The sequence below is a fragment of the Rosa chinensis genome, chromosome 6 (genome assembly GCF_002994745.2).
Source record: "Rosa chinensis cultivar Old Blush chromosome 6, RchiOBHm-V2, whole genome shotgun sequence".
NCBI classification, from domain to species: Eukaryota; Viridiplantae; Streptophyta; class Magnoliopsida; order Rosales; family Rosaceae; genus Rosa; species Rosa chinensis.
In genome coordinates, this window is record NC_037093.1 from 48,505,730 (window position 1) to 48,530,517 (window position 24,788).

At 38.3% G+C, this 24,788-nt stretch overlaps 3 protein-coding genes across 8 annotated transcripts; all 3 read right to left on the minus strand.

Moving 5' to 3' along the window:
- Positions 1-552: 552 nt before the first annotated feature.
- On the minus strand, positions 553-3,302 carry LOC112173936 (F-box/kelch-repeat protein At3g24760). 2 transcript variants are annotated; one of them, XM_024311625.2, is made up of 2 exons: positions 1,993-3,302; positions 553-982 (listed from the first exon to the last, which is right to left on the minus strand). In XM_024311625.2, exon 1 carries the CDS (start codon positions 3,172-3,174, stop codon positions 2,008-2,010), a length of 1,167 nt encoding a protein of 388 aa, XP_024167393.1. In that variant the 5' UTR covers positions 3,175-3,302; the 3' UTR covers positions 553-982; positions 1,993-2,007. The 2 variants fall into 2 exon arrangements, with proteins under 2 accessions (XP_024167393.1, XP_024167392.1); XM_024311624.2 differs by having other exon boundaries at positions 553-987; positions 1,993-3,301.
- Positions 3,303-14,735: 11,433 nt separating this feature from the next.
- On the minus strand, positions 14,736-16,619 carry LOC112169189. 2 transcript variants are annotated; one of them, XM_024306173.2, is made up of 5 exons: positions 16,348-16,619; positions 16,178-16,265; positions 15,598-16,091; positions 15,091-15,349; positions 14,736-14,976 (listed from the first exon to the last, which is right to left on the minus strand). In XM_024306173.2, the coding sequence occupies exons 1-5, from the start codon at positions 16,351-16,353 to the stop codon at positions 14,957-14,959; spliced, it is 867 nt and encodes a 288-aa protein (XP_024161941.1). In that variant the 5' UTR covers positions 16,354-16,619; the 3' UTR covers positions 14,736-14,956. The 2 variants fall into 2 exon arrangements, with proteins under 2 accessions (XP_024161941.1, XP_024161942.1); XM_024306174.2 differs by having other exon boundaries at positions 16,178-16,262; positions 16,348-16,617.
- Positions 16,620-18,283: 1,664 nt separating this feature from the next.
- On the minus strand, positions 18,284-21,882 carry LOC112169188. Of its 4 annotated transcripts, none has more exons than XM_024306172.2 (3): positions 21,703-21,882; positions 20,661-20,875; positions 18,284-20,058 (listed from the first exon to the last, which is right to left on the minus strand). In XM_024306172.2, the coding sequence occupies exon 3, from the start codon at positions 20,046-20,048 to the stop codon at positions 18,885-18,887; it is 1,164 nt and encodes a 387-aa protein (XP_024161940.1). In that variant the 5' UTR covers positions 20,049-20,058; positions 20,661-20,875; positions 21,703-21,882; the 3' UTR covers positions 18,284-18,884. The 4 variants fall into 4 exon arrangements, with proteins under 4 accessions (XP_024161940.1, XP_024161939.1, XP_040363744.1 ...); XM_024306171.2 differs by having other exon boundaries at positions 18,284-20,070; XM_040507810.1 differs by having other exon boundaries at positions 18,284-20,078.
- Between the last annotated feature and the right edge of the window lie 2,906 nt (positions 21,883-24,788).

Below are 24,788 nucleotides of genomic sequence, written 5' to 3' on the forward strand. Positions count from 1 at the left end.
AGATGACTTTTAATAAGTTCATTTGTACGATAATACATGTTCATTATATTGGAGTAGCATTATTTGGTGAGAAAAATATTAATTTCGTCCTTCTTCCTTTGATGCAATTTTTCTTTAAATTTCAAATTAGGAGAATTTTTTTCTTCCCTAAAGTCGCTTACCAAAAATAAATGTGGCTTCCTTCTTTAGATTTGCTAATATCAATATATCATTACTCCACTTACCTATCAAATTTAGAAACAAGGACATGTTATAGGCCTCAAATCAATTTGCCAAAACCAAAAACAATGAAGTCATCTAGTTTGTTCACACTGGTCCACTTACCTATCGTTCTAACTAGCAATTGCTACATTTTAGTTAAAATTTCAAGCAGTGCATATACTATAGAAGAATTGAATTCAATTGGCCTGACTGAATATATCTATTTTTAGGCAAACTCTGAAAGGTAAAGAAAGCCGCCACTCCATGGTTTTTGATCATAGTTAAGCAGGTGATCGAAACTAAACAGAAACATAGTATGCATCTGCATCTGCATCTGCATGAGATAGATAATTTAACAAATATAAGCATCTGCATTATACAATGAACTAGACAACTAGTTTTCCATGAGTAGTCTTTCAACCTGCCAATTTTTTTCGTTATCTTACAAAACGTTTACAAATTATGAGGGTTATCTAATAAATATCACTGCATACAGTTACATCAGATAATAAAACAAATTACAGTGTTAACAAATACTTGTTACATACATCTAATAAATGAGGCAGAAAAATATGAGAAGGGTGTCTTTAACTGAGATGACAGCATAGATAGCATAGGCATTAGCCCTGCGGCATGATTCCTATTCTCCATCAGCTGCATGGAAGCTTCTTAAACTTTGTTTAAATAAAGGGCAGCTAGATGCTAGGCGATGAAGATACCACACTCCAGCATCAATGAAACTTGTTTTCCAGACAACATAGTTGAATCTTGCTTGTGTGGACTGCACTGATGTCAAACAAGTTGCAGACAACGAAATGTCAATACTATTGTTAGAACTTAGAACCACTACCCCAATTGCTATTCCATCTGAACTAATTAATACTTTGACAAGGACAAGGACCTGTGCATTGTTTGCTCATCAAGTAATATGCATATACAATTAATGGGGGATAAGGACTACATAAACATTGAGTCATGGTGACCCCTTAAAACTGAGGAGGTCATGATTCAAGGGCCTGACATCTCAAAGTATGGAGTTAAACGCAAGATCAACCGACACATGTAATTTGAGCTAAAAAGTATCTCCATTGGACAATCCCATTCAAGAGGAAAGGTCAAAACTTTGACTATATATCAATGCCATTATGTTGATGCTCATGTAATGCTCTAAACATCCTCTAGGAGTTCTGTTTCCAATATGAAATCCTAAACTCATTAAAAGCAGAGGGAATTTTGTTTGTTACCGTAACACATAACATTGCCAATAAAAATAGCAACCCAATCTGAGAACCATATCAAGGAACATTGACAGCATACCCGGCCTGTATGCAGGGTTTTGTTCAACTTAAAAACAGCGTTAATGTCATTGATATGGCTGAAACTAATTGACACAGTGTTAAGGCCTGGTGATTGAGCTTTGAAGCGCTGCACAGTTTGTGATCGAGGTAGTTGTATTAGGAACTTTATGTTTGTTGAAATGATACAGAACTCTTTTATAGTGCAATCTGTTATACTTTTAATGTACCCGAGTCTTTCTATAAATCCACAATCACCATTCAGTACTTGAGCTTAAATTGTCTAGTTTTTCCAAACACATTGATATTCTCTAAACTTGGAATGATTGGATCCAAATCTATCAGATATTTCAATAAGCAAAGCTCAATTTATTAACAAGTCAACTTAACAAAACCAATAGCCAGCAAAACAGTACAATTGCAAATTTGCAATCCAAAAGTCTAAAACATAAATGCACAATCATAGATATAGAAGAAGAAGAACACTAAATCATACCAGGAGGCAATGGAATCAGTCAACCATAGGCTGCATGGGACCAACGTGTCCCTCTTCCTCCTCAGGCTGAAGAATACTATTGAGCGAAACCGTGGAACAAAAGCTTATAACTTGGTGAAACTTATTCACGGGTGAAGGCAAGGGAGGCACTCTCCTCCAGCTACACTGCCGAGTCTCACTGCTAATCTCGCAAACACAAGCCGGGTACTTCTTATGGTACTCTTCATTAAAGACGTATATAAGATTTCCCAAGCCCACACATTTCAAGCTCGCAAACTTATCCTCCTCATCCCCCTCAAACAAGCTACACAGCAAGTCGTGAGGCATGATTGCAATCTCACTGAACTCCATGGTGGCCTCCTCGATCCTCCACAGATTAAAGGAGGATCCGAGAGGCCCGTTGCAGATTCCGGCCAGAACAAGCCTGTCCCGGCAGCCAACCAAGAAAGAGAAGACAACTCCAGGCGGCCGGAGAGTCTGGACTTGGCTCCAGGCATTGGTGTGTAGGTCAAAAGATGAAATGAAGCACGAATAGATGCCGAAGACGTAGAACCTCCCTTTGAAGAGGGCGGATGACAAGGACTGGGAGGAATTGCCGGATCTGAAATCAGCAGGGAGAGGAGGACCGAGCTGCCAGGAATCGGAGTCGGGGGTGTAGATCTCGACGGCCAAGCGGTCCTCGATGTCGACCAAGTTGCCGATGAATCTGACACCGCCGACGACGATGAAGTTGGGGAGGAGAGAGCCGGAGTCGAAGACGCCGAGAAGAGGGTTGATGCGGGAGAAGTGGAGAGGCGAGGTGGAGCGCCAAGAGCGCTTGAGGATTCTGGAGTAGGTGAAGTTGGGGGCGGTGATGAGGAAGAAGCCGTCGGCGCCGAGGAAGCAGGAGTGGGAGTAGTGGTGGGGAGGGAAGGTGGGGGTGGGGAGGCGGAGCCAGCGGTTGGAGAGAGGGTCGAAGGCGAAGGACTGGTTGTTCTTGGAGGAGGTGTTGTGGATGCCGTAGAGGAAGAACCAGGGGTGGGATTGGGATTGGGATTGGGTTTGGGTGGCGGAGAAGGTGGTGGAGGAGATGATGGACTGCCAGAGCTTGCAGACGGTGGAGGCTCGGACGAGGGTCGGGATGGGGAGGTAGGAGAGGATCAGCTCCGTCACGTCGGAGCTCAGGTTCGTGATTTCCGTCATGGGTTTGAGAGATAGAGAGAGGAGGAGGAGGAGGCAGGTGGAGGAAGATGAAGAAAATGTGAGAAATGTGAGGAGAGGGAGGTAGTTGGAGATTGACTCTGACACGAGGGTACAGTGTCTTTTTTATGGCGCCCTTTTTTTGTTTGCGTCAAAAGAGTAACAGACGTTCCCTCCCCTTTGCTTCCGCTGCTCACTCCACTATCTTGTTTCGTTCTTTGCTTTATTTGGGTTATCTTTTGATAGAAGCTACGTCTACGAATCTACGATACATTGACATTCAAAGTTATCTTTTGATAAAGCGAATTTATATAATCGTACCTGAGATTATCAACTCATACGATTCCTCGTATTTAATTCTTTTAAGAGAAAAATTCACTGTCCGATCCGAACTGCTACTTACTACTTGTTCGATTCCCTTAAGAAAAAGGTGAATTCTTTCGTTCTATTTGAGGTTCGTCTTTTCAATTTTCGCTTGCGAATTCGAACCCGAATGTTGGGGATTGTTTAGTGCATGTGTTCTGTGTTTTTGAATTTGATTTTGGATTTTGAGGTTTGCTTGTTTATATTTGTGCAGTTTTAGGAGAACCCATGTGAGAATTGAGCGAAAGAAGTTAGGTTGGACTACAAATTACTGGGAGAATGGTCATTTTTGGACTGCAAATGCTGACTCTGATCTTGAAAACCTTCGAAGATCTTTAATGTGTGGTTAACATTCAATTACTGGTACTGTGTTCCAGATCGCTATCCTCCTCCTCGTCGTTAAACGATTCAGTTTACATCAGGTTGAACCTGTCGTCTTCGAGTCTTGGAAGGAAGAATGTTGTCCAAATAGATCTCCGCAAGAGGATCGTCGAACAAATTGTTGTCGTCGTCTTCGAATTCGCTTCCACCGTCGTTGCTATCCTCCTCGCCATCTTCATCTTCTATCAATATCTCTTTGCCCTTATCATCTCTCATAATCCCCTTCCCCTTGTGATCCACCACGGATGAGTCTAATTCACCTTCTTCTTTTCTTCTTCTTCTTCATCGTCGTATTCCTCCTCTTCGTCCTCCTCGTCTTCTGCTTCGCGATCTGCATTGCCTTATAATTCAGCTTCGGAATTCAAATTTTCTGGTTCTTGAGTTTTTCCTTGAGAATTGTTGCCAGAGACATACATGAAGCTTGTGGGATTTGTTGGGGTAGCCAGCTTGGTCTTCGCAGCTGGGATCGTGATTGTGCTTTGTGGCCAATGTGGCTTCTTGGTCCTTAGTTTAGGCCATGAATGAAGCTGCGTAAGGGACTTGCTCTAGTGCTTGGGGAATGGGGCGACGAGATGAATTAGGGTTTTGGGGGTTCTGTGAACACCACAAGGAGTGAGAGGGGTTGGGACGATCTGAGTTCTTCTGAGAAATTGGATGAGAAATGAGGAAGAAGAAGATAGAAATAAACATTTCAAAAAAACATAAAATAAAATAAAATAATTTAAAAGAAGGTTATTTTGGTCTTTTGTTTAATTTTTTTTTTATTCCCACGTGCTTGCCATGTCATCAAATTGATGGAGCTGTCACGAAATTTGGACGGAGGTATCACGTTGATGTCAGTATAAGACTTTTGGTATCACATTGGTATAATTGAGAGTTCGGTATCAAATTGATCTTGGCACTAGAGTTTGGGTACTGACAGTGAATTTTTCTCTTCTTTTAAAGTGATTAGATCATTTTTCTAATCTCCTTTCTTCACTTAATTCTGAAGAGTAAATAAGACGAACCCAATCACGTTTTGAGGATATGAATGTAATCTCCCTTTGTTATATATATTTATTCGGTTTTTATTCTTCATTAGGCATTCAGTTAACTGAACACAATGCTTTGTACTTTGGACATGTGCAATACTAGTTCATGAACCACAAGTATAAAGTATTGCGTGGATTTGAATTTTTTATAAACGCATCAATGCCCCGTTTTAGATTGCTTCGCTTTTAAAAAAAAATCAACTTTTGTTCAAAATTTTAGATTTTATTGTGTTTGGTAAATAAATAAAAAGCAGCTTTAATTGAAAGTTATAGGTCACTGGGAACAGATTTTAGAAGCAGCCTAGAGGTTGCTTTTAGAGCTACTGTGGATCAAAACACACTATGCAGTTGTTTTATGTACTGACAACACTCTTAAAAATATTATTTACCAAACACGAAACTGTTTTAATTCACAGCTGATTATTCTCACATCACAGCAGCAGCTGTTTTTTTTTAAAGTCACAGCAATCCCAAACTAATCCTTAAATAAGAACACATGAATCTACAATTCTTCTCGAACTCACTCTTTTTAGGCAGAACCATAGTACAGAAGTTTGGCGGAATTCGCCAAAATATTAATTGGAAAAGGTTCACCTACATCTATATCAAACGATAATCATCATAAATTACAACCAGGTTACATGTGTGCGTGATTTTCTTTCTAAAAAAAAAAAATGGGTCGGTATGAAACGCAATCTAAAATAAGCCATGAATATGAAAGAAATTTTGGATGCTCGCATCACAAGTTACGTATGGACTTCTACTTAATACATGAAGTGGAATGGACGTACTTCTTAGTTGGTAAACCAACGACGTTTCAGTTTTATCTAATTCCCTAGTTGACGAAATCACAAAGGCACACACTCAACCAATGCACTTTGTGTGACAAATGCATGCTCATTCCAATTTTGGGGACCTAACTCGGATAAGCTTAGTATTTTGTGGTCTCAAAAGTCAAATCCCGAGCTTAATTAATCAAATTCTTTTTAATCTACATCATTGACTATGTGGATTAGTGGACAAACGCACATAAATCTCCACTTTACATTACTATAGCTAGTAGTGTACCACATTGGATGACCCAACTACTGCATTTCCACAATTTTTTTTTTTTTTTTTTGGACTTGTTCTCTTTCCTTTTCATTTGTTAATCACACCTACTACAACTTGAAGGGTTCTTCTTCTTCTTTTAGTTTTTTTTAATTTTTAATTTTTTAATTTATTTTTGCTCGTAAGAAGCCATCTTACAATATGTGGTAAGATTTTGAAATGAGTTTCAGATCAGTTTGCCGAGTACGTATATGTTCATGGAGAAGTTGGTTTTCTCTTTTTTTTTCATGTAGGAATGAGCTTGTAAAATGCATATATCACTTCCACAGAATGAGTTCAGTACTCTAAATTCTAGAAATACTCTCTCCACCCGAAGTATGACAGGTTCATGGAAATACTCTCTCCAACCGAAGTATGACATGTTTATGAAATATATGATTAGATTTCAAAAATTTAAGGCCAAGGAGTAAGCTACAGGGCAATAAAAAATGTCATTTATCTAGCGATGACATATCATTAGATTGTAGAGAAATTTTAAATATATCTGGCTAATTACTTAATGCATACATACCTCATATTCAACGAATCACCCCATTTAATTTCTCATTCTAATATTTTACTAAATACACAATCCAAAGTACCTAAAATATTCTTAATCTCAAATTATCATGAAATATCCTATTATTTGACTATATTAAGACTACTATTTTAATATGATTAGTATATATCAGACTTGCTCACCTAAGGGACAGTTTTAAGGGACTGTGAGGGACAAATGCATCTTAACCACATGTATTAAATATAAAAGCAAAAAATTATAATAACTTAAAACTGTGCATTTATTTTTAGCGGTCAGATTCACTTGTCTCTCACAATCCCTTAAAAACAGTCCCTTAGGTGAGCATGTCTTTAGTATATATTAGTATTTTGACTTTTTGTAAATGACCATATTGATTTTTTTTTTTTTACGAAATAAAAACTGAGCTTTATTCATCAGATATGAATTTAATCATACAATAGGGCATCCAATAGAATAGTCAGAGCAAAGTTGAACTACTCAGTCTGAAAAGAAGATTCAAATATGAGATTTGCCAACCTATGAGCAACATTATTCCTATTTTCATGGAGCAAATCAATAGAATTGAAAGACTTATACCAACTTTTCGATATCAACCACAAGGTTGCTCAGCAAGGAAAGATCCCGTACTTAATTAGTAACCATATGAATAGCTACTAGACAATCACTCTCCACCACAACTTTTGTCGCTCCCAACTGTTGAAGCAATTGCAAACGGCAGCAAACCATGTTTGAGAGCTAATAATTCAACATAAAGGTCTCTCATTCTGTAATTATGTATAAATAGTTGGATAAACACATGACTTCCCCATTTAATATAAGAATAAGTTAGAAACTATCTAATTTAAATTTTTTGAAATAAATTGTAATTAAATGGGGAGAGACTTTATAATAAGGAGCACTAAAATGAGTACTAGTTGAGGACTTTCTATTGAACGGTTTGGTAGACCCACTTTTCAATTACATTACGACAAATCAACCGTTAGATGTTTATGTATGCATGAGTTGTGATCTGAAAAGTTTCTTCTAAATTGCTAATCATTAAAGTACCAAACTAGAACACATCAATGCACGAACTAAATCTGTCAAGCATAAACCGTTTACCATTAAGTACTATTGCATATTTGTCCTTAGAGGGCCACAAAAATTATTTTTTGTCTCGCGATGACCTCTTGAACGTTATGTTATAATGTACGCATAAATTTTAAAGTACTATGTTAAACCATTAATTAGTATATTAAAAAATTATAATATTGAGAGAGTGGTCAAAAGTAGATATGAAACAATGTGTATTCAATCTTTCTCGTGAGTGAATCTCAAGAACACTTTTTTATGTATGTATATTTGAATTGTTTAGTTACTTTCAATATCTCACATTTAGATACATAGATTAACTTTAGTGAAATGAAATTGAAATTAATTTGAAGGTTTAAGATGTGTTACAATAAACAAGACAGTATATATAGGGTCTTATCACCGCCAACTCCAATTGTGGGTTGAAGTAAGTTAGTGTGGCATAAAGCCTTGCAGCCACCTAGAAGCTTGGTTGCTTGGAAAGTTATATTTATATATATGGGAGTATGCTTACTGATGATATTTTGCAACAAAGAAGTACTTCTCTTTGCTCATGACTTTTGATGAACCATCTATTCTTTCATTGTCACTTAATTCATGACTTTTGGAATGGCTTGCTTCTTTTTTCAATGTGAACTTGTTGCAAAATAATTCTGTACTTGAGCTTATAAGCCCCGGTCATATAAATGAGATGGTCCATTCAACAAAGCTACTTTGGAGATTTGCCTTTTGTATTGCTTTGTGGTGCATATGGACAGAAAGAAATAAAGTTAGGTTTGATGGTGCATCTTTTGACTCAGTGAGGTTTAAGCATCTTTTTTTGGTCTCTTTAAAGGAGTTGGCATCTATTCAATTTGTTTCTTGCACTGCTACTTCGAGAATGTAGAACATGTTTAATGTGCTTGGCCTCTCACCCTTGAGTTTGAAAGCTCCATGCTCATTCCTATACATTGGGATCCTCCCCCTGTAAATTGGTTAAAACTTAATATTGATGGTTCGTTTAATCCGGAAACGGCAGGCTTTGGGGGTGTTTTTAGAGACCATGAGGGATTGTTTCGAGGTGCCTTTGCACATAAGGTTGAGGTTCCTAGTGTTATTGATGCAGAGGTACTGGCAATAATAGAGGCCTTGGGAGTTGCTTGGAGAAAGGGTTGGACTCACTTATGGCTAGAAACAGACTCATATCTTGCGGTGCACTACTTCAATAATCCTAAGTTAATTCCATGGGGATTGCGAGTGGTGTGGAATAATTGTGTGTATTTCTCTTGTCTAATCCATTTCAGAGTTAATTACTCACATTTACAGGGAAGGCAATATGGTAGCAGATGCGCTTGCTAATTATGGTGCTACTAATGTTGGTGCTAGGTGGTGAGATTCTTTACCTACCTTCATTGCTGGACATTATGGAAAAGATTTATTGTCTGCACTTTCTTATAGATTTCGTTAATGTCTTGGGTCTCTAGATTTGTTTGGATTGCATTTACATTTTTTTTTTTTTAGAAAATAGATAATTTCATTATTTATCCATGGCCAGAAGGCACGTACATCAGATGTTGTCTCATACCAAAAATCTAGATGGCACAAGCCGCCAAGCAAAAGACAGGTGACCATCACTGTTAATACATACACTCACTTATTGAGCCTAACAACAAAGAAACCAAATTCTCACTACTAACCTCTCTTTGAATAGTAAACCTAGTCGCCTAGAGACCTCAATTAGTGTACAACTAGAGTAAACTAAGAAGAGAGTAGTAGAAAACCCAATTTCCAGTAGTAAGCAAGAGAACCAGGAAAGTCTAAAGTTTTCCTTTGCTCTTATCTCTAAGGCTAGAAACAGAACCTCCAGCTGCAGGATAGTTGAGTCTCAAAGGGCTAGTGCCAGACTTTTTACCAGAACGTTGACTCTTGTTCTTGCTACCAAGCGGCCTATCCATCTTCTTCTTTAGTGTGACAATAGGAGTATCATTGTCATCTTCGATTAGTCCTAAAACATCAGCCTGCAAGGTTGGAATCATACCACCCAAAATGGTCTTGAACTTCTTTGGAGAGGGATTGTAACCACCACTCCTATCCCTTTTCTTAGAAGCCACCACATCTTGTTGCACAACTTGCATCATGCCTGCAACTTCACCTATTTCAGTACCAGTCACAATATCAGGCACCAGCACTGAACTCTGGTGCTGCTCCAGCCCATGTTCCACTGCTGAAACAATATTCTCTCCATTACTCACATCAGGAGCTGAACCCATAGGAGACCCTGAAGGCGAAGCAGATGTGGGAATGGGACGCTCCACTCAACGAATAGTTGGCTTCTTCTTCTTGGGGATAGAGGGGGAAGCAATGAAGATCTCATGCTTGTTCTGGGCCAAGAAAGAAAAAGAGCCTCTTGAGGTGGATGGTCTCAAAAAACTCAAAACCCTAGGCGTCGAAATTGCAGTGTTCGGCTCCTCACATGGAATCCTAGCATGCATGATTAGTCCACACTGTGAGCATCTCCCTTTCAGATGCTCAAACTGAAATTGTAGCTCAGGCTCGACTCCAACATCCAAAAAAACTTTTTGCTCAAGTAAGAAAGGTTTAGAGATATTATGGGTAAAGAAGATTCGAATCACACCCTTCTTAAATTCTTTCTTATCATAATCTAAGAAACCACCTAAGAGATTACCAATGAGAGTAAAATTCTCAGGTTCTTCATACAAAGGAGGGATCCCTGAAACCCTAACCCACACGCGAAGATGCTTGAATTAGGCTTCATGCAGAGGCTTTACGCCATCATATTCTTCAAAACAAACTGGGGCTCGATCAAAGGACCAAACCCCTACTCGAAATATCTTGTTACGATCACAATCTGATTCAAAGGAGAACAGGAACACATCTCCAGCCTTTTCCTGAACCCTGAATTGCTTATCCACCATCCAGGTACAATGGAAGTGAGTCTTAAACTCTTTGGGATCCACCGGCTTGTGGGTCAGAGGTTTGCCAAGTAGAAAAGATTGAGATGACTTGCGCATCGGACCACCACTGATCTTGCTCAGATCCCGGGCGCTACCACTTGTAGCGAGGGCAAGAGAAGCAGCAAGTTTTGCTATGACAGCATCTATGGAGGCCATGGAGGGATGAAGAGACAAGAAGGAAGCGATAGAGAGAGGCTAGAGCGCCATAGGATACTAGGTTGAGAGGAAAACTCTCCTAGGGTTTGTTGGCAGTGCTTGGATTACATTTACTTGGTTGGTCATTTTTGTTGTTCTTTCTAGTTTTTGTATAAGAAGAGGGTTTTGTCTCTTCTCTGTGTGTCTGTTACTTGTTGGGTTTTGGTTTCGTCCCCCTAATTAACTTATGTAATTTTGTACTTTCTTTTAAATAAATAAAAAAAAAGGATGGAGGATGGGTTCTCAGAGTGTGGCAGACCCTTCTCCTTTGGGATTGAGGGTGAGACTTGTTCCCTACATTGTCTGCCTCCGATGAACTAATAACGCCTAATCACTTATGTATATGTATGTATGTATATATATATATATATATATATATATATATATATATATATATAGGGTCTTATCACATGCATGTATGTAGAAGAAATAGCTTTCAAATATCGTGAGATTTTCATTGAAAGAACAAATTTATTAGATCACAAATTACAATGATCCGTGATTGTAAAAATAATAAATAAAAATCCAACATCCCAGCTCAATTTTGACATAAAAAAAAACCCCATACAAAACTTCACTGTAATTTCTACACATGTTTGGTGTTCCTATAGTTTTTTTTTTTTTTTTTGAAATAGGAAGTCAAGCCTTTCATATATTCAAATATAAGTGATTACTCAACATGACCTACCCCCGAGAGGGCCACGTCAATATCAAGCCATGCAGGTTACCCTAAAGCAACCAAATGAAATCACTATGGTAATAGGACTAAGAACCAAAATCTAGACAATGTTAGGGGAAGAAAAGAAAAATAAAAACTCTAACTTATTCGACGGAACCTAGGACCACCCTACGTAGAGGGGGCTTCCCCTGGACCCCAAATATGAGCCCAAAAGTGATTGAGCCTAAAAACCCTAACCAACAAAAAGCCCACTAGGAATAACACCTAAGCCCAGAAGAAAGGAACCCAGGCCTAGCAAAAAGTGCTCTGGGCACTTAAGCAGGCTGTAGACCACCGCCTTCATCTCCGTCATGCCTGGAGGAGAAGAAAGTTGTCGAAGCCAGCCATGGAATTGCACCCCCACCCTTCTTAGACCTTAATGGTAACGACGAAGCTGTAGATCACCCATCGTAGACCATTTTGTGTCCCCGCACCTAGCCAAAGCCTGTCTTTATTGCCATGAAAACTGATCCGAGGATCGACCTGAGAACTGCAATGGAGTCCTAGGCCGATCCGATGAGCTGAGACTGCTTTGAGGAGGAAAATAAGGTAGTTGCCGCCCTAAAACCAATCATCACCACAAGGAGCCGGGATCCCAGATTTGGTTTGGATCCACCGATCCATGGGGAAGCCACCTCCTCCATTTAACACCTGCTTGAGCAAGAGAAAAAATGATTGAATCCCATCGACCCATCGACAAGAGACAGATGCCACAACCACGAGGTTGGAATGGAGGAATCAACGAGTTCAGAAAACTCGGCTGCCAAGCACCAAGAGCACCATAAGTCATCGGAAGGCACAACCCTAGGGTTGGCCACCGCAGAAAAGAGAGAGCGAGGACTCTCATTAGCCCATTTTAGCTGGGTGTTCCTATAGCTAGATTCAAGATAAACTAGAAATTTATATTGATATAGCACTTCTCTATCCAATTTCATTCCAAAAGTCATGAGATTTAAACCCCTAATCACTCACAAAATATAAGACCTTCCATCATAATTGTATATGACACTATCTAAGCAATTGATTAATGCACATTTTGAAATATAACTCTTAGAAATTTTTTGTTCCTAGGTGATCTAAATGCAAACAAAAAGATATATATACAGCCTAGCTATAGCTTAATTGAAAGATCAGATGTCTGGCAAGTCAGAGCAAGCTCGCCAGCTGTCTGATCGAGTCTTGAAATTTGGTTTATTCAAATATTGAAAGTTCATTATTATCCGTGTGCCTCTGAAATATATTGCCGAGTGCATAGAGTTAAATCGTTGCTAAGTTGATCATCTTTGGTACTGCTTTTATTTAAAGTTCCTCGAATTCAATTTGAAATTTTGAGAACCTGAATGGATCAACAACATTATATATTTTAAGCTCCAAATCAAGAAAAAAAGGAATCTCATACAGCTCCTCGTTTAATTCTTTTAAAGTCATTGGATCTTTTTCCTTGCTCGAGATGCTGTTTGGACTCTGAAATGTGCTTATGTTGCTAGATTGCTAATATATTATACGGACTCTTGTCACGTTTGGTCCACAGCCACGGCTTAGCAATATAACTTAGACATAAACGCTAGCACTCTATGAAGAGCTACCAAACCTTTTGGAAAATTGATTTTCCTCCCTTCTCAGTTGATTTTGCTCACTGGCGGATCTACATAGTGCATGGGATGGGCTCAAGCCTGCCGGAAATTTTTGGAGGAAAAAAACTTCTATATATAGTGTCATCAAAATGCTGACGTCTTAATGTTGAAGCCCACCCAAAAATAATTTGGAATCGGTCTCTAGTCTTCTCTCCATCATTTCCATCACTCATCATCGATTGAGCCCTCGTTTTCTTCTTCACTCAGATTTCTCACTCTAGTTTTTAGAGACAGTCAACAACCGCTTGTTCTCTTCCAAATACTTTCTTCTCCCGGCCTTTGTCGACGACAATACGACATGATATTTCTTACATTTGTACATGGTTGTATCAAAAAAGAAACTTTGGGCTTCGCCCAAAAGAAGACATCTGAATATGTAGCCCACCCCATTTTCAAATCCTAGATTTGCCACTGATTTTGCTTCAGCAGTTTATCTCAATAGCTGTTTCATTAATTCTTGATAGTGTTATAATTTTGTCCCTTATTTCTTCTATTATATGCCACATTGGTCATGATTTGTACAAGTTGAGATTGATAATGTTCACCCGCCTTATAGGTTATTAACACTTACGGCCCGTTTTAGTCAAATCCACCTTTTTACTAAACCCCAGGACCTCTAGCAAGATCTTCTTTCTTCATATCTTCATGGATTGAATCCAGCACCACCTTTGCTGCTGTCTTACTATGTTTTCTGCATATAAAGGCAAAAGTGCCACAACTTCGAATTACTAAACCCGAATGGATCAACAATAGAAAGGCAATTAAGAGTGTCATTGTTAAAATCTGCCATTTGCAGCTCGGATGTACAGTCTGGCTCAAATGATCATGATCACTACATCTGTCATTGTTAAAATCTGCCATTTGAGCCAGACTGTACCATCTTCATGTCGAAATGATCAAAGTCCAAAATCTTCATAATATGGGTAACAGTAGCTATAGCTATAAATCAATAAGCTTCAGGTAAAACCGTAAAACTATATGTAATGTTAAACTATATCTCAAAGTTATTAGAAGGGTTTGAGATAGAAATCTACCTGAAGCTTATTGGTTTATACTTTATAGCTACTGTTACCCATATTATGAAGATTTTGGACTTTGATCATTTCGACATGAAGATGGTAATGATCGAGTTGTGACGGCTGTGGATTGCCCATAACATCTCTTTAAAATGGCATGAGAATTAAGGCGGTTGCCATTATTTTGTTGGGTTCTATTTCATGAAACAATTCTGTGGTAATTATTAGCATTTGTGTTCTTTGTTCTCTACTGCAACTGAGACAAATCCCAGTTGATTCTTCGATCGGTTCTTTCTCATTTCTTGTCTTCAAGGAGTTAACGAAAATGTTATGAAAAGACCTGAAAATGATATGAGCTGATGTGGCTATGATTTAGCCATTACATCACTTGGTTTCATAACTTTACGTAACTGCACACCCTCTGCACTGCAGAGGAGCCAGATCCCATAAAACTATTCACATGTAATATATCTGCTTTTTCAACTCAAAACAAAATATGTACCTTAAAACAAATGAAGATAACAGGTAAAGTTTTTCATAATTCCATGAAGACACTCAATTAAGACACCAATTTAAAACTTGCATCACTTAGATGGATTACTTTGGTTAGAATATAAACTGATCTAGGCCAATTTCATTGATAAATCATTTCCTTGATTTTACATTCAAACATCTACCGTCTCAAACTCTCAGAAAATTTAACATCTTCAATCATTATATATAAGGTACAATCATTAAGCATTTGATTGAAGCAACTCTTGAAAACTACACTCTAGGCCTTCCTTCTTCATTTCATAGCTCTAGCACAACAACTGTCCCAAAAAAAAAAAAAAATCTCAGGGTTAGTTTAAACGAAGCAGGTCTAGCAAGTTTTTAAAGAAAAGAAGAAGAAGAAGGATATATAGTGATTAAGAAGTATGACGTACAGTCAGAGTCTGAAGTGATCCAATTCCCATTCTTGGGTTGCCAGTGATCTGTGTCCTGAAGCTTCGTTGAATTCAAAGATTGAATGTTCATAATTTGATCAGTCTTCAATGAAGATGCTACTGAAATTGCCGAGTAGGCAGAGGAAGTGGTGGAGCAGCTTTCCAATTCCCATCTAAAGCTGATCTTTGGGGAGTCATTGCTTAACTGATCATCATCTGGTACTGGTTTTAGAGTTCCACGATTGCGAAATTGCAGAACCTGAATGGATACAACACTGTTTTAAGCCCAAAATCAAGAAACTAGAAAATAATGTTTCAGATTGATAATATATAGCTGGAGGAAGTTTCTCTTGCGAGAGAATATGACATGTTATTTTGTTGTTGTATATCAATATTTGTCAACTATTAATTAGATGAACCTTTTTTTAAATATGTGATCCAGATTCACGGTATGCCAACATAAGATTTTAGATATGAACGTAAATACTATATCTAGAGATTATATACCTTTCGGCCAATGTATTTTCCACCCTTTTCAGCTGATTTTGCTGCAGCAGCCCATCTTATTAGCTCCTTCATTCTTGATAATGTTTTAGTCTTGTCCCCCTTAATCCTTTCTTTCTTTTCTGATGCTCCACATTGGTCATGGTTTTTGTTAGTAGAGGTTGATAACGTTGAGTCACTTACTGGTAAAACCTTGCTGCCTACATTAGCTGCATCCACCTTGTTACTATTTTCCAAACCTCTAGCAATATCTTCTTTCTTCATCTTCATGGATCGAGTCCAACACTGCTTTTGCTGCCTCCTATTTATGCTATCAAGTCTCCTCAAATGAAGAGTACTATCAAAGCAAGCCTGTGCTATATCCTTTCTACACAGAAAGGCAAATGGCTTGAACTTCTTACGAGCGGGTTTGCCTTCTTCAAATCCTTTTGTTTTTCGATAGACACCAACACCCCCACTCTTAAAGACAATTATGTAGTTCTGTTTAGCTTCTTGATCTGGAATGAAAGAAGTAACAAAAAAGATTAATAAAAAATTATAGTATGATTGGAAAATGGGTTATTGAAAACCAAGTTTCTCTTACCACTAATTTCTTTTTTCTTGTTGGTAGGAGCAGAAGTCTCCTCTCTTGCTTGTCCTTGTGTAACTTTAGAAAGCCATCGAAGAAACTGCTATATTATAAGTCAGAGAACATTAGTTTTGATTGGAATGCAAGAAATGAATTTGTTTGGCTATGAATTTACACTGTTTTACCTGCATGATTAGGCTTGTGTTTAGAGCTTCCCTTATATAATGCTGTGATTGTAAAGTGTGAAGCAGATGACTTATTTGGTCAAATGGACAGCACGGAGAGATCTATCTAAGCTGTCTGGATGCTCAAGATTCCTGTCTCGTCTTTGAAACCCTTTGGGAGAAGAAGACAAATGAAAATTTAAAGCGAATCTAAGGAAGATGGGTGAGACAACTAAGCAGTGAGTAGGAAGATTGGTAAGTGATTCTTTGTAACATGGGGAAAATATATAAGGATGACAATGTGGTGCTTATTAACAAAAAGATATGATTTAAGTAAGAACCAAGATGTATTTAGCCCTTGTGGCCTTTCTTTTAGCCATACACTTGTATCCCCCATGGTCCATCAATCCCATCGGTCCCCTTCTAGGATTTACCAGTCCAAGATTTACTAGGGGTTTGAGAAATACTACTTTACCTTTCTATAAAAGTTAGTTTTGGAAATGGTTAAACAAATTTTCAAACAAGCATTATTGCACCAGCAAGAATATTCACTTGTTCAAATGCTTGAGGCTATTTACATAGTGATCTGTGAGCTAGAATATGCTGCACAGAGACTTCCAAGCAGGAGGACAAGAATACATTATAAGGGATTATAAATACAGAGTCGTAAGAAACACTGAAATTTGATTAAAAAAATGAAAGAGGTTGGAGGGTGCCATGTTCCCTAACAGACTAGAAATGCAGAAATTCATAAAAACTGTTACAAGGGAAGAAAAGGATTATCACTGGTTATTAGATTCGTTACTATTTTTGGCCAGTTGGGTAGAGTTTAGAATGAAATTGAAAATTGAAAATTAAAAACAATGTAGCTGCATTTCCAGGCAATTCTCTCTCTGTCTCCTTCTCCACTCATATACACCTATAAATATTTACACCCTCAGTGTGTCTGTGACTCTGTTTCAGTTAAACTAATATTGAATACACATGTTGGTTGAGCATGTGGAGGAGGAGACATTTCAGGGCTGGTTAAGTGTTAATGCTTTGTGAGCACAAACAAGGACTTATTGTTGCTCTCACATGGGGGTGAGTACAGATCATATGCAGATATGCTCTAGTAACTAGTAAGATGCACACAAACTATATTTTATTTACTCTCGAGTTAAATCTAAACAAGAGGTCTAGTTTGTTGAGCTTATCTCTGTGTGTGCTTCTCTGCCCTTTCATATTCACTGGCTTTATTGAGATTACAGAGACTTGGAGAGATTTCATTCATATGTGGCAGCTACTTCATTAGGGAACTCCCACTAATCTTGACCATTAAAGCAAATAAACGCTATTTCTGATACACATTTAACATGAAGAATGATGTGTTTCATCGTCGACTTAGCGTTAGATTTTGATAATGTCAGGTATCACTGACCATGCTACCGCCGGGAAGGAATAAGTTCCTCTCATCAAACCTGTCGCTATTTTCGCATTCATGTGTCGCTGGGGACTCATGGTTGTGGTCTCATCCACGTCATGTATTTCTCAGTCTGTGAAGCAGAGACGCTAGAGAATGTTTGGCAACAGAACACCTCCTCTTGATTACCAAACCAAATTGACATGCCAAACCCAAGTCATACACAGGCTATAATGGTCATTCATGGTGTAGGGGTCATTCATGGTCGATATGCCTTGAATAGATCTCAGCTACGTAGCATAATAAATTAGTTGCTGTCAGTTTTGGCGTATACAAATGTATTGCATAGAGTAAGAACTAAATGAAGGTATTGCAGCAACTGCCTTTGAATAAGTCTGCAATTCAGCACTACCCAATTCCACCAAAAAGAAAAACAGTACTTTAACAACAACGAAAATCCCAGAGAATGTTGCCTTCTAGTAGATACTGTTCCAGAGAGCGATGATGCTCTGCTTGTCATATCCTCAGATGACATTGTTTTTGCTTAAACAAATATACAGACAGAGGGGGAATAGGAACACAGGCAATAACAATAAGGAAACTTCTTTACACAATACTTCAAATGCAAATTATTGCTACATTCATTGATCTTTACATTCTGAAACAAGTAAATCAAATCCCTAATATACTATATTATAAACATAAAAGATGAAATAACAATCAACCACTTAACAATGACCTTCAAGTCCAGCATAGTCAGCACACAGCATCAATCTCCATGTGAAACTGAAACAATCATAGCTCGACTTGGTTGATCACCTACTTGAAAGAGAACAACTGAGCTGTGTAGAGAACATGAACTGAATCCCCCGCAGAATGAAAAGAGCATGCACTTGATAGAACCCCATACACTTGCATTACCATTGTCCATACAATCACTTATGATTATATCAACACTCATGCAAAACACGAGCTAATGGGGTTTTTCAAACCGTAGATCCTAGGAGCAGGTCTTGTCTGAAAGGCAGCTTCTGCGGTGGCTAGAACAATGTGAAGACATTCATTAGGTCAGCCAAAACCTATCTGATACAGAATTCCAGTAGATATCAAGTTTCTGTCAAGAAACAGGAAATTTTACCAGATTGCACGGCATATCTCATGGTCGATCTTCATCTGACCTAGATCTTGTCAAACGCCGGCGCCTTCTGGGAATTGGAGATACATCTCTGTCATTCAGCATGAGAATATTGTCCTCCTCATCATCATCCTCATCATCTTCATCATCATCATCCTGAAGACCCAACAGATTCTCACCCCAAAGTAACCGGCGTTCGGATAAAGCTCCCGCTGACCGCCGATGTCTAGTCCAAGCCCTTGCCCTCGCCCTCGGTTCCCCAGCACGATCAACTGAACCAATCATCTGAAACAAAAACATGGTAGTCCACCAAGGGCCATTAGCTTCACCAGTACCACTTTCCCCTCCACCCCCTAGCCTATCTCCATTTTCAATAACATAATCCCCAACCACAACAGCTCCTGGCATGGCTGAATGAATGGCACTAACTACATCACCAAATTCTCTCTGGTGCTCAAGGTGTCTCCAGGCTCGCTCTCTAGATGGGTCAACGTCTGAGGGTCGAGTAGTGGGATGAACTCTCCTAGCATGCCGACGCAACTCCTGGTAGTTACCAGAAAAGGAGCATCCTTCACGAGAACAACTTCGCTTCTTCAGATTAAGATACTTTCTGCAATCTTCCACAACCTCCCAGCCAAGGATGTCTCCTCGACACAAAGGACATTTCAAGCTCAAGTGTGACTCTGAGGAATTCTCCACATCCAACTCACTATGCTCAACCCTTTCCTGAACTGACTCGGAATCAGCCACTCCCAAAAGTTCTTCTGGCAGAAGTGGCATATTTAGATCTTGAATAACACGTTCCTGTGGCTGCCCAGGTGAATTGGCAGATATTACAGCATTGCTTTCAATCAAGTTAGGACTTTCATTAGCTTCATTCAAATCTGTTGCTGATGCCATATCAGAATTATTATGAGAGCCATGATGGTTTGTAGGTAAAGAACTGACTAAAGTTGGACTGTTTGTATTATTTTCCCTCAACTTTTTAAAACGGTCCAGGCAATTTGAATGCCTGTAACTCGTATCACAAATGTAAGATCTGCAACCCTTGTCATGCGAGCTGCAAAGGAGGAGAACTGCATTATGTGGATGGTCCATGCAGATAGGGCATGAAACAGCATCCAGTTCTTTGTAAAGAGCACGAATATCTGAACCAGTATCTATTCTTCGTTTCACACCAGCCATCTTGCATAAACTGTTTAATTTACTGTGGAACTTATTAGGACAAGGACACAAGTACCAATCAATAGGGAGGGCGATTGCAGAAAACAACTTATTTTTCATATCACATAAAACAATGGAAGCATGTGTATTGAATGTATACATCCCTTTGGGTCACCAAACACATAAATATAGTGCAAAAACGTTCTATATTGCAAAATAGTCAATCATATCATCTCTTCCTCCCCCTCCATTTTACATGAAAACATGTTTGAATCACTATTTAAAAATTCTGATCCAGTATCAATTCAATTTAAAAAGTAGGAAAACAAATGGCTACTAAACTCTAGACAGCTAACAACAAAAAAATAAAATTCAACCGCACTAGTAGTATCCAAAAAAACTGAGCAAAATCAAGTCCTAAAAAAGAACAATAGGCTGCCAAGACCGGTTTATCGAGTCCTACTGCTTAATCCCCAACTGTGCAAATCAGAATAATAACTCTAACCACATTTTAATGCTAACATGACACATGTACATTTAGCAAGACATATGTCACAGTAAAGGCTTCAAAATGAAAAGCTTTAAAAATATATGTAAGGAAAGAGAGAATCATTCAACTAAATGTACACTTACCAAAAGGAAAAGGTCTAAATAAATTCCCTACTGAGGCTTCTGAATCTCTAGTTGCATTAGCAACTGATAATACTGAATCTTTAAACCACAATGCACCCAAAATGTGAAACTAATGCAGCAATTGGACAGCAAGGTAGAACTTGAAGGAATAGAATTCTTGATTAAATAATTAAGTGACAACTACTCATGCCAAGGTCCCCAATGAGTCTTGAGACCTGCAGTCGTACCACAAAACAGAAGTCATGTCATGCATACAGCACCTTAGTCCAATAGTTAAATTATTCATCCATAGATACAAGTATTTATAGGAACTGCATGTGCTATACAAGCATCATATCAGATTAACTTTGAACTGATATTACAGAGAATTCCAAAGAGCATAAAAAAGAGCTGTTGAGAAAATAAAGGCCAAAAATTATGTTCCAATTACCCAACATTTTATATGATCCAAGACATAACAACACAAACCCCTTCTACTCGAAAGCATACATGCATACAGATATGATCCAATCATGACTAGTTCACAGCACCAACAAGTTAGAACTCCAAACCATTTGTAGCAATAACAGGTTATAGACAAGCATCAAATCAATTGAGGCTTGAACTGAATTTCAAAGAAATAATCAAGATCATGAAATCCCAGATATAGATTTTCAAACCTCAGCCAACAAATCATAAACATTTACAATGATCTAACCATACATTCTATATCTACTCAAAAGCAGTATAACAACAGAGTCCGATCATGATCGTTTCAAATGGAAACCCAAACAAACAGCCCGAGACAATTTCCGATACCTAGTCCTCTCAAATACTGCAAATCGCAATGAAATTAAGCAAATTTACAAAGACATTGAGCATTTTTAACAGGTTTTGATCAGCATGGCCGATCCCAATTTTACAAATTACGAATCTTTACCCGATCATAATGATTTATAAACCCAAAGATAAACCCCCCAAATCAATCCAAACCCTAACCCTAACTCCAGCCCTACTTCAAATTTTAAGACGAAAGATATCGAATTGAGTGAAGAAAAATTACATAAGCAAGCACCCAATTGAGCAGGGATCGAACCGAATCGAATCCAGCAAAGGAATCAGATCAGCAGGGATCGAATTTCTGGGGATTGAAGCGGAGGATTTGAGGATGAAGTCGTCCTCAGAATTTTGTGGATTTGGGAAACTGGGGATTTGTGGGAGGAGAGGATGCGTCTTGTGAGGGGCGTTTGGTATTTATAAGGCGCTTTGGAGGGTAGTAACCATCGGCTCTTGAAAACCGCCTTTGATTAGAGCGGTCCAGACTGGCTCTTGCCTCTTGATGACACGTGGCTCCAATCAGGTGGCTATGGGACCCTCCCCCCGGCGGGGAGGTCAATCCTTTGTAGGTACGTTTGCGTTTTTGATTTGCAATTTCGTATCGCACCTAGAATGCAATGCTTAGTCGAGTCGGCTCACAATTGAGTTTGTTATAATTTTTTTCTTTTTTCGATAAATAAAAAGAATTACAAAATGAAACCTCTATAACATCTTACACTTAAACGTACCATCTAAAAGAAAAAGCCTAGCTAGCAGAGAGAGGAAGAGCGCGGAGCCAACTTTGGGCTTAGAGTCTTGGCTATGGCATTAGCCAAGAAGTTTGCTTCTCGTTTAGTATGTCGGAATGAGGACACTTGAGTAAGTCTAGCAAGAGGCTTTAATATCTTATAGCACATGTTTAATTCTGCAAGGTGGAGGATCTGCACCTGTGGTGCTGTCTAGAAGCAACTTAGAATCACATTCAACTTCAATATTTTTAAACCCATGAAGGCAGGCTGCTTGTAAACTTGCTCGTAATGCTATGGCATCAGCACATCCTCAGGGCCAACCTTATTTACTGGCTACTAAGAGAGGCTCACCATTTGAATCTCGAAAAACAATCCTGCAGCTGCACTTGAATTCAGGATAACCGAACCATCAAAATTTATTTTTAAACTACCAGGCTTTCGAGGAATCCATTTAATAACAAGTTGTGAGGGTCTTTTTGGTGGATCAGTATGAAGAGCCTTAAAATTGCTCCAAGTTCTGGCAGCAGCATGTACCACCTTTGAAAGGACAAAGACTAAGTTTTTGAAGATCATATCATTCCTGGCTTTCCACAATGAATAAGCAGTAACAAGAGATATAATTTGTTGGTCAAAATAGTGTTTCCACAACTATGGATTTTAAGTTTGTTTAAGGTATATTAATGTATTGGGAATAAATCTCATTCTAAACTTTATATGTTCAAGTAATATTAGAATTGTTGTATACAAACAAAGGAAAGAAATTCATGATGAAAGCTCTCTTCCAACCTAGCTCTCTCCCTGCTAAGGTTTCTGACCATCGATTTTCGAGTTTAATGACTCTACACCTTCTCTCTTGCTTGTCCCTAAAGTAGTGGCTCATTCCTAGTTTTTTAAGGAAATTGTCCATTTACCCAATTTGAGTTACACTAACCCCACTTACCTAATAAATTACATATTTTTTGCCCTCATACCCTTTTTTCTTATTGCTTTTAGTTTATTTTTGGGACAATTTTTCCCTCTCTCTCTTTGTCACTTAGAGAGAGAGAGAGAGAGAGAGAGAGATTATCGGAGACTTCACTGGACTCCATTCACCGGCCGCCTGAATCCCGTCACCGGCAGTGGGAGTCAGGGGACTGGTGATTGGAGTCTGGAGTCCGGTTTTATTGCTTCCAAATAATACCCAATAAACTTTTATTGCCCCTCAATAAAATATATTGGGTTTTATTAGGTGGTAATAAAAGTCTCCGGTGACCTCCGAATCTGTGACCAGAGTCCTACATCCAGTTTTATTAGCTCCCAATAAAACTCAATAAACTTTTATCCTCCCCCCCTCCCCCCAAAAAAAAAAAAATTTATTAGGTTTTATTGAGAGGTAATAAAAGTCTCAGGCGACTTCTTCGGTGACCTATAAGATCTCAGACGACCTGTGACCAGTTATTAGAGTTCCGCGTCCTGTTTTATTACCCCACAATAATACTCAATAAACTTTTATTGCCTCCGATAAAAATTTATTGAGGGTAATAAAAGTCTTCGGCGATCACTCCAGTGACCTATAAAATCTTCGACGACCTCTTTGAAGACCTTCGGTGACCAAAGCCCCGCGTCCGGTTTTATTGCCTCCCAATAATATCTAATAAACTTTTATTACCCCCCATAAAAATTATTGGATTTTATTGGGGGTAATCAAAGTCTCCGGTGACCTCTCTTGTGACCTATAAGATCTCTGAAAACCTCTTTGGAAACCTCTGACGACCGATGACAGGTGATCGGAGTCTTGAGACCGGTGACAGGTAATCTGAGTCTTGAGACTGGTGACCGGCACTATGCCAATATAGCCTTCAGACGTCAGATATGTAAATTATATGTTGTCTATCCAGCTGCCGTCTCTTACGGCATCAGACGACATATATCCTCTGTCGTCTCTTCTCACTCAGACAACAGAATTTTCGCAAGACTCTGTTTTCTGAACAACCCAAAATTGAAGGATTTCAGACTTTCTGTGGTTATTAATCACATACAACGACATATTAATGTTGTTCAAATGAACTACAAACTACAGTTTTAATAAAACTACTGTTGTCTGACATTTAATAAGAACACATTTATATGTTGTCTGAAGTTACCAAAATAAAGGCTTGTTTAACAATATGTTGGCTGAATGAATTTGTAAAGACATTTGATTGTTGTTTGAAATTCACTTAAAACTGGGTAAATTATGCTCATTTGTCGTCTAATTAGTTTTAAGAATTTATTTTTATGTTTTTTGTCTCGTATTCCAACCACTGTTTTAAGTATTTATGTTGTCTGATAGACAATATAACTATATGAAATCATGTACTTGTGTAGTTTGATTGAGGTCAGAAACTTACTCTTCGGTTGTTTGAAGCACATTTGAAATATAGATAACTTGTTACTTCTGTTGTTTGATATAACAAGAAACAACAGATTTTGGTACGATTTAGTTGTTCATTTTCATGTTGAGACAACATATGTTGTAATCTTGTGTTAACCATATGGACATCATTCATTTTGGAACAATACAAAATGCTTGTTATTTATATATATATATATATATATATATATA

Excerpts from the sequence above, each read along its gene's own strand:
- LOC112173936 (XM_024311625.2), bottom strand. The coding sequence starts at position 3,174 with ATGACGGAAATCACGAACCTGAGCTCCGACGTGACGGAGCTGATCCTC.
- LOC112169189 (XM_024306173.2), bottom strand. Across the intron at positions 16,092-16,177 it reads CAAGAAAAAAGAAATTAGTG|ATCAAGAAGCTAAACAGAAC; the intron begins GTAAGAGAAACT and ends CTTTCATTCCAG. Across the intron at positions 14,977-15,090 it reads GATCACTTCAGACTCTGACT|TTGTTGTGCTAGAGCTATGA; the intron begins GTACGTCATACT and ends TTTTTGGGACAG.
- LOC112169188 (XM_024306170.2), bottom strand. The coding sequence starts at position 20,189 with ATGTATACATTCAATACACATGCTTCCATTGTTTTATGTGATATGAAA.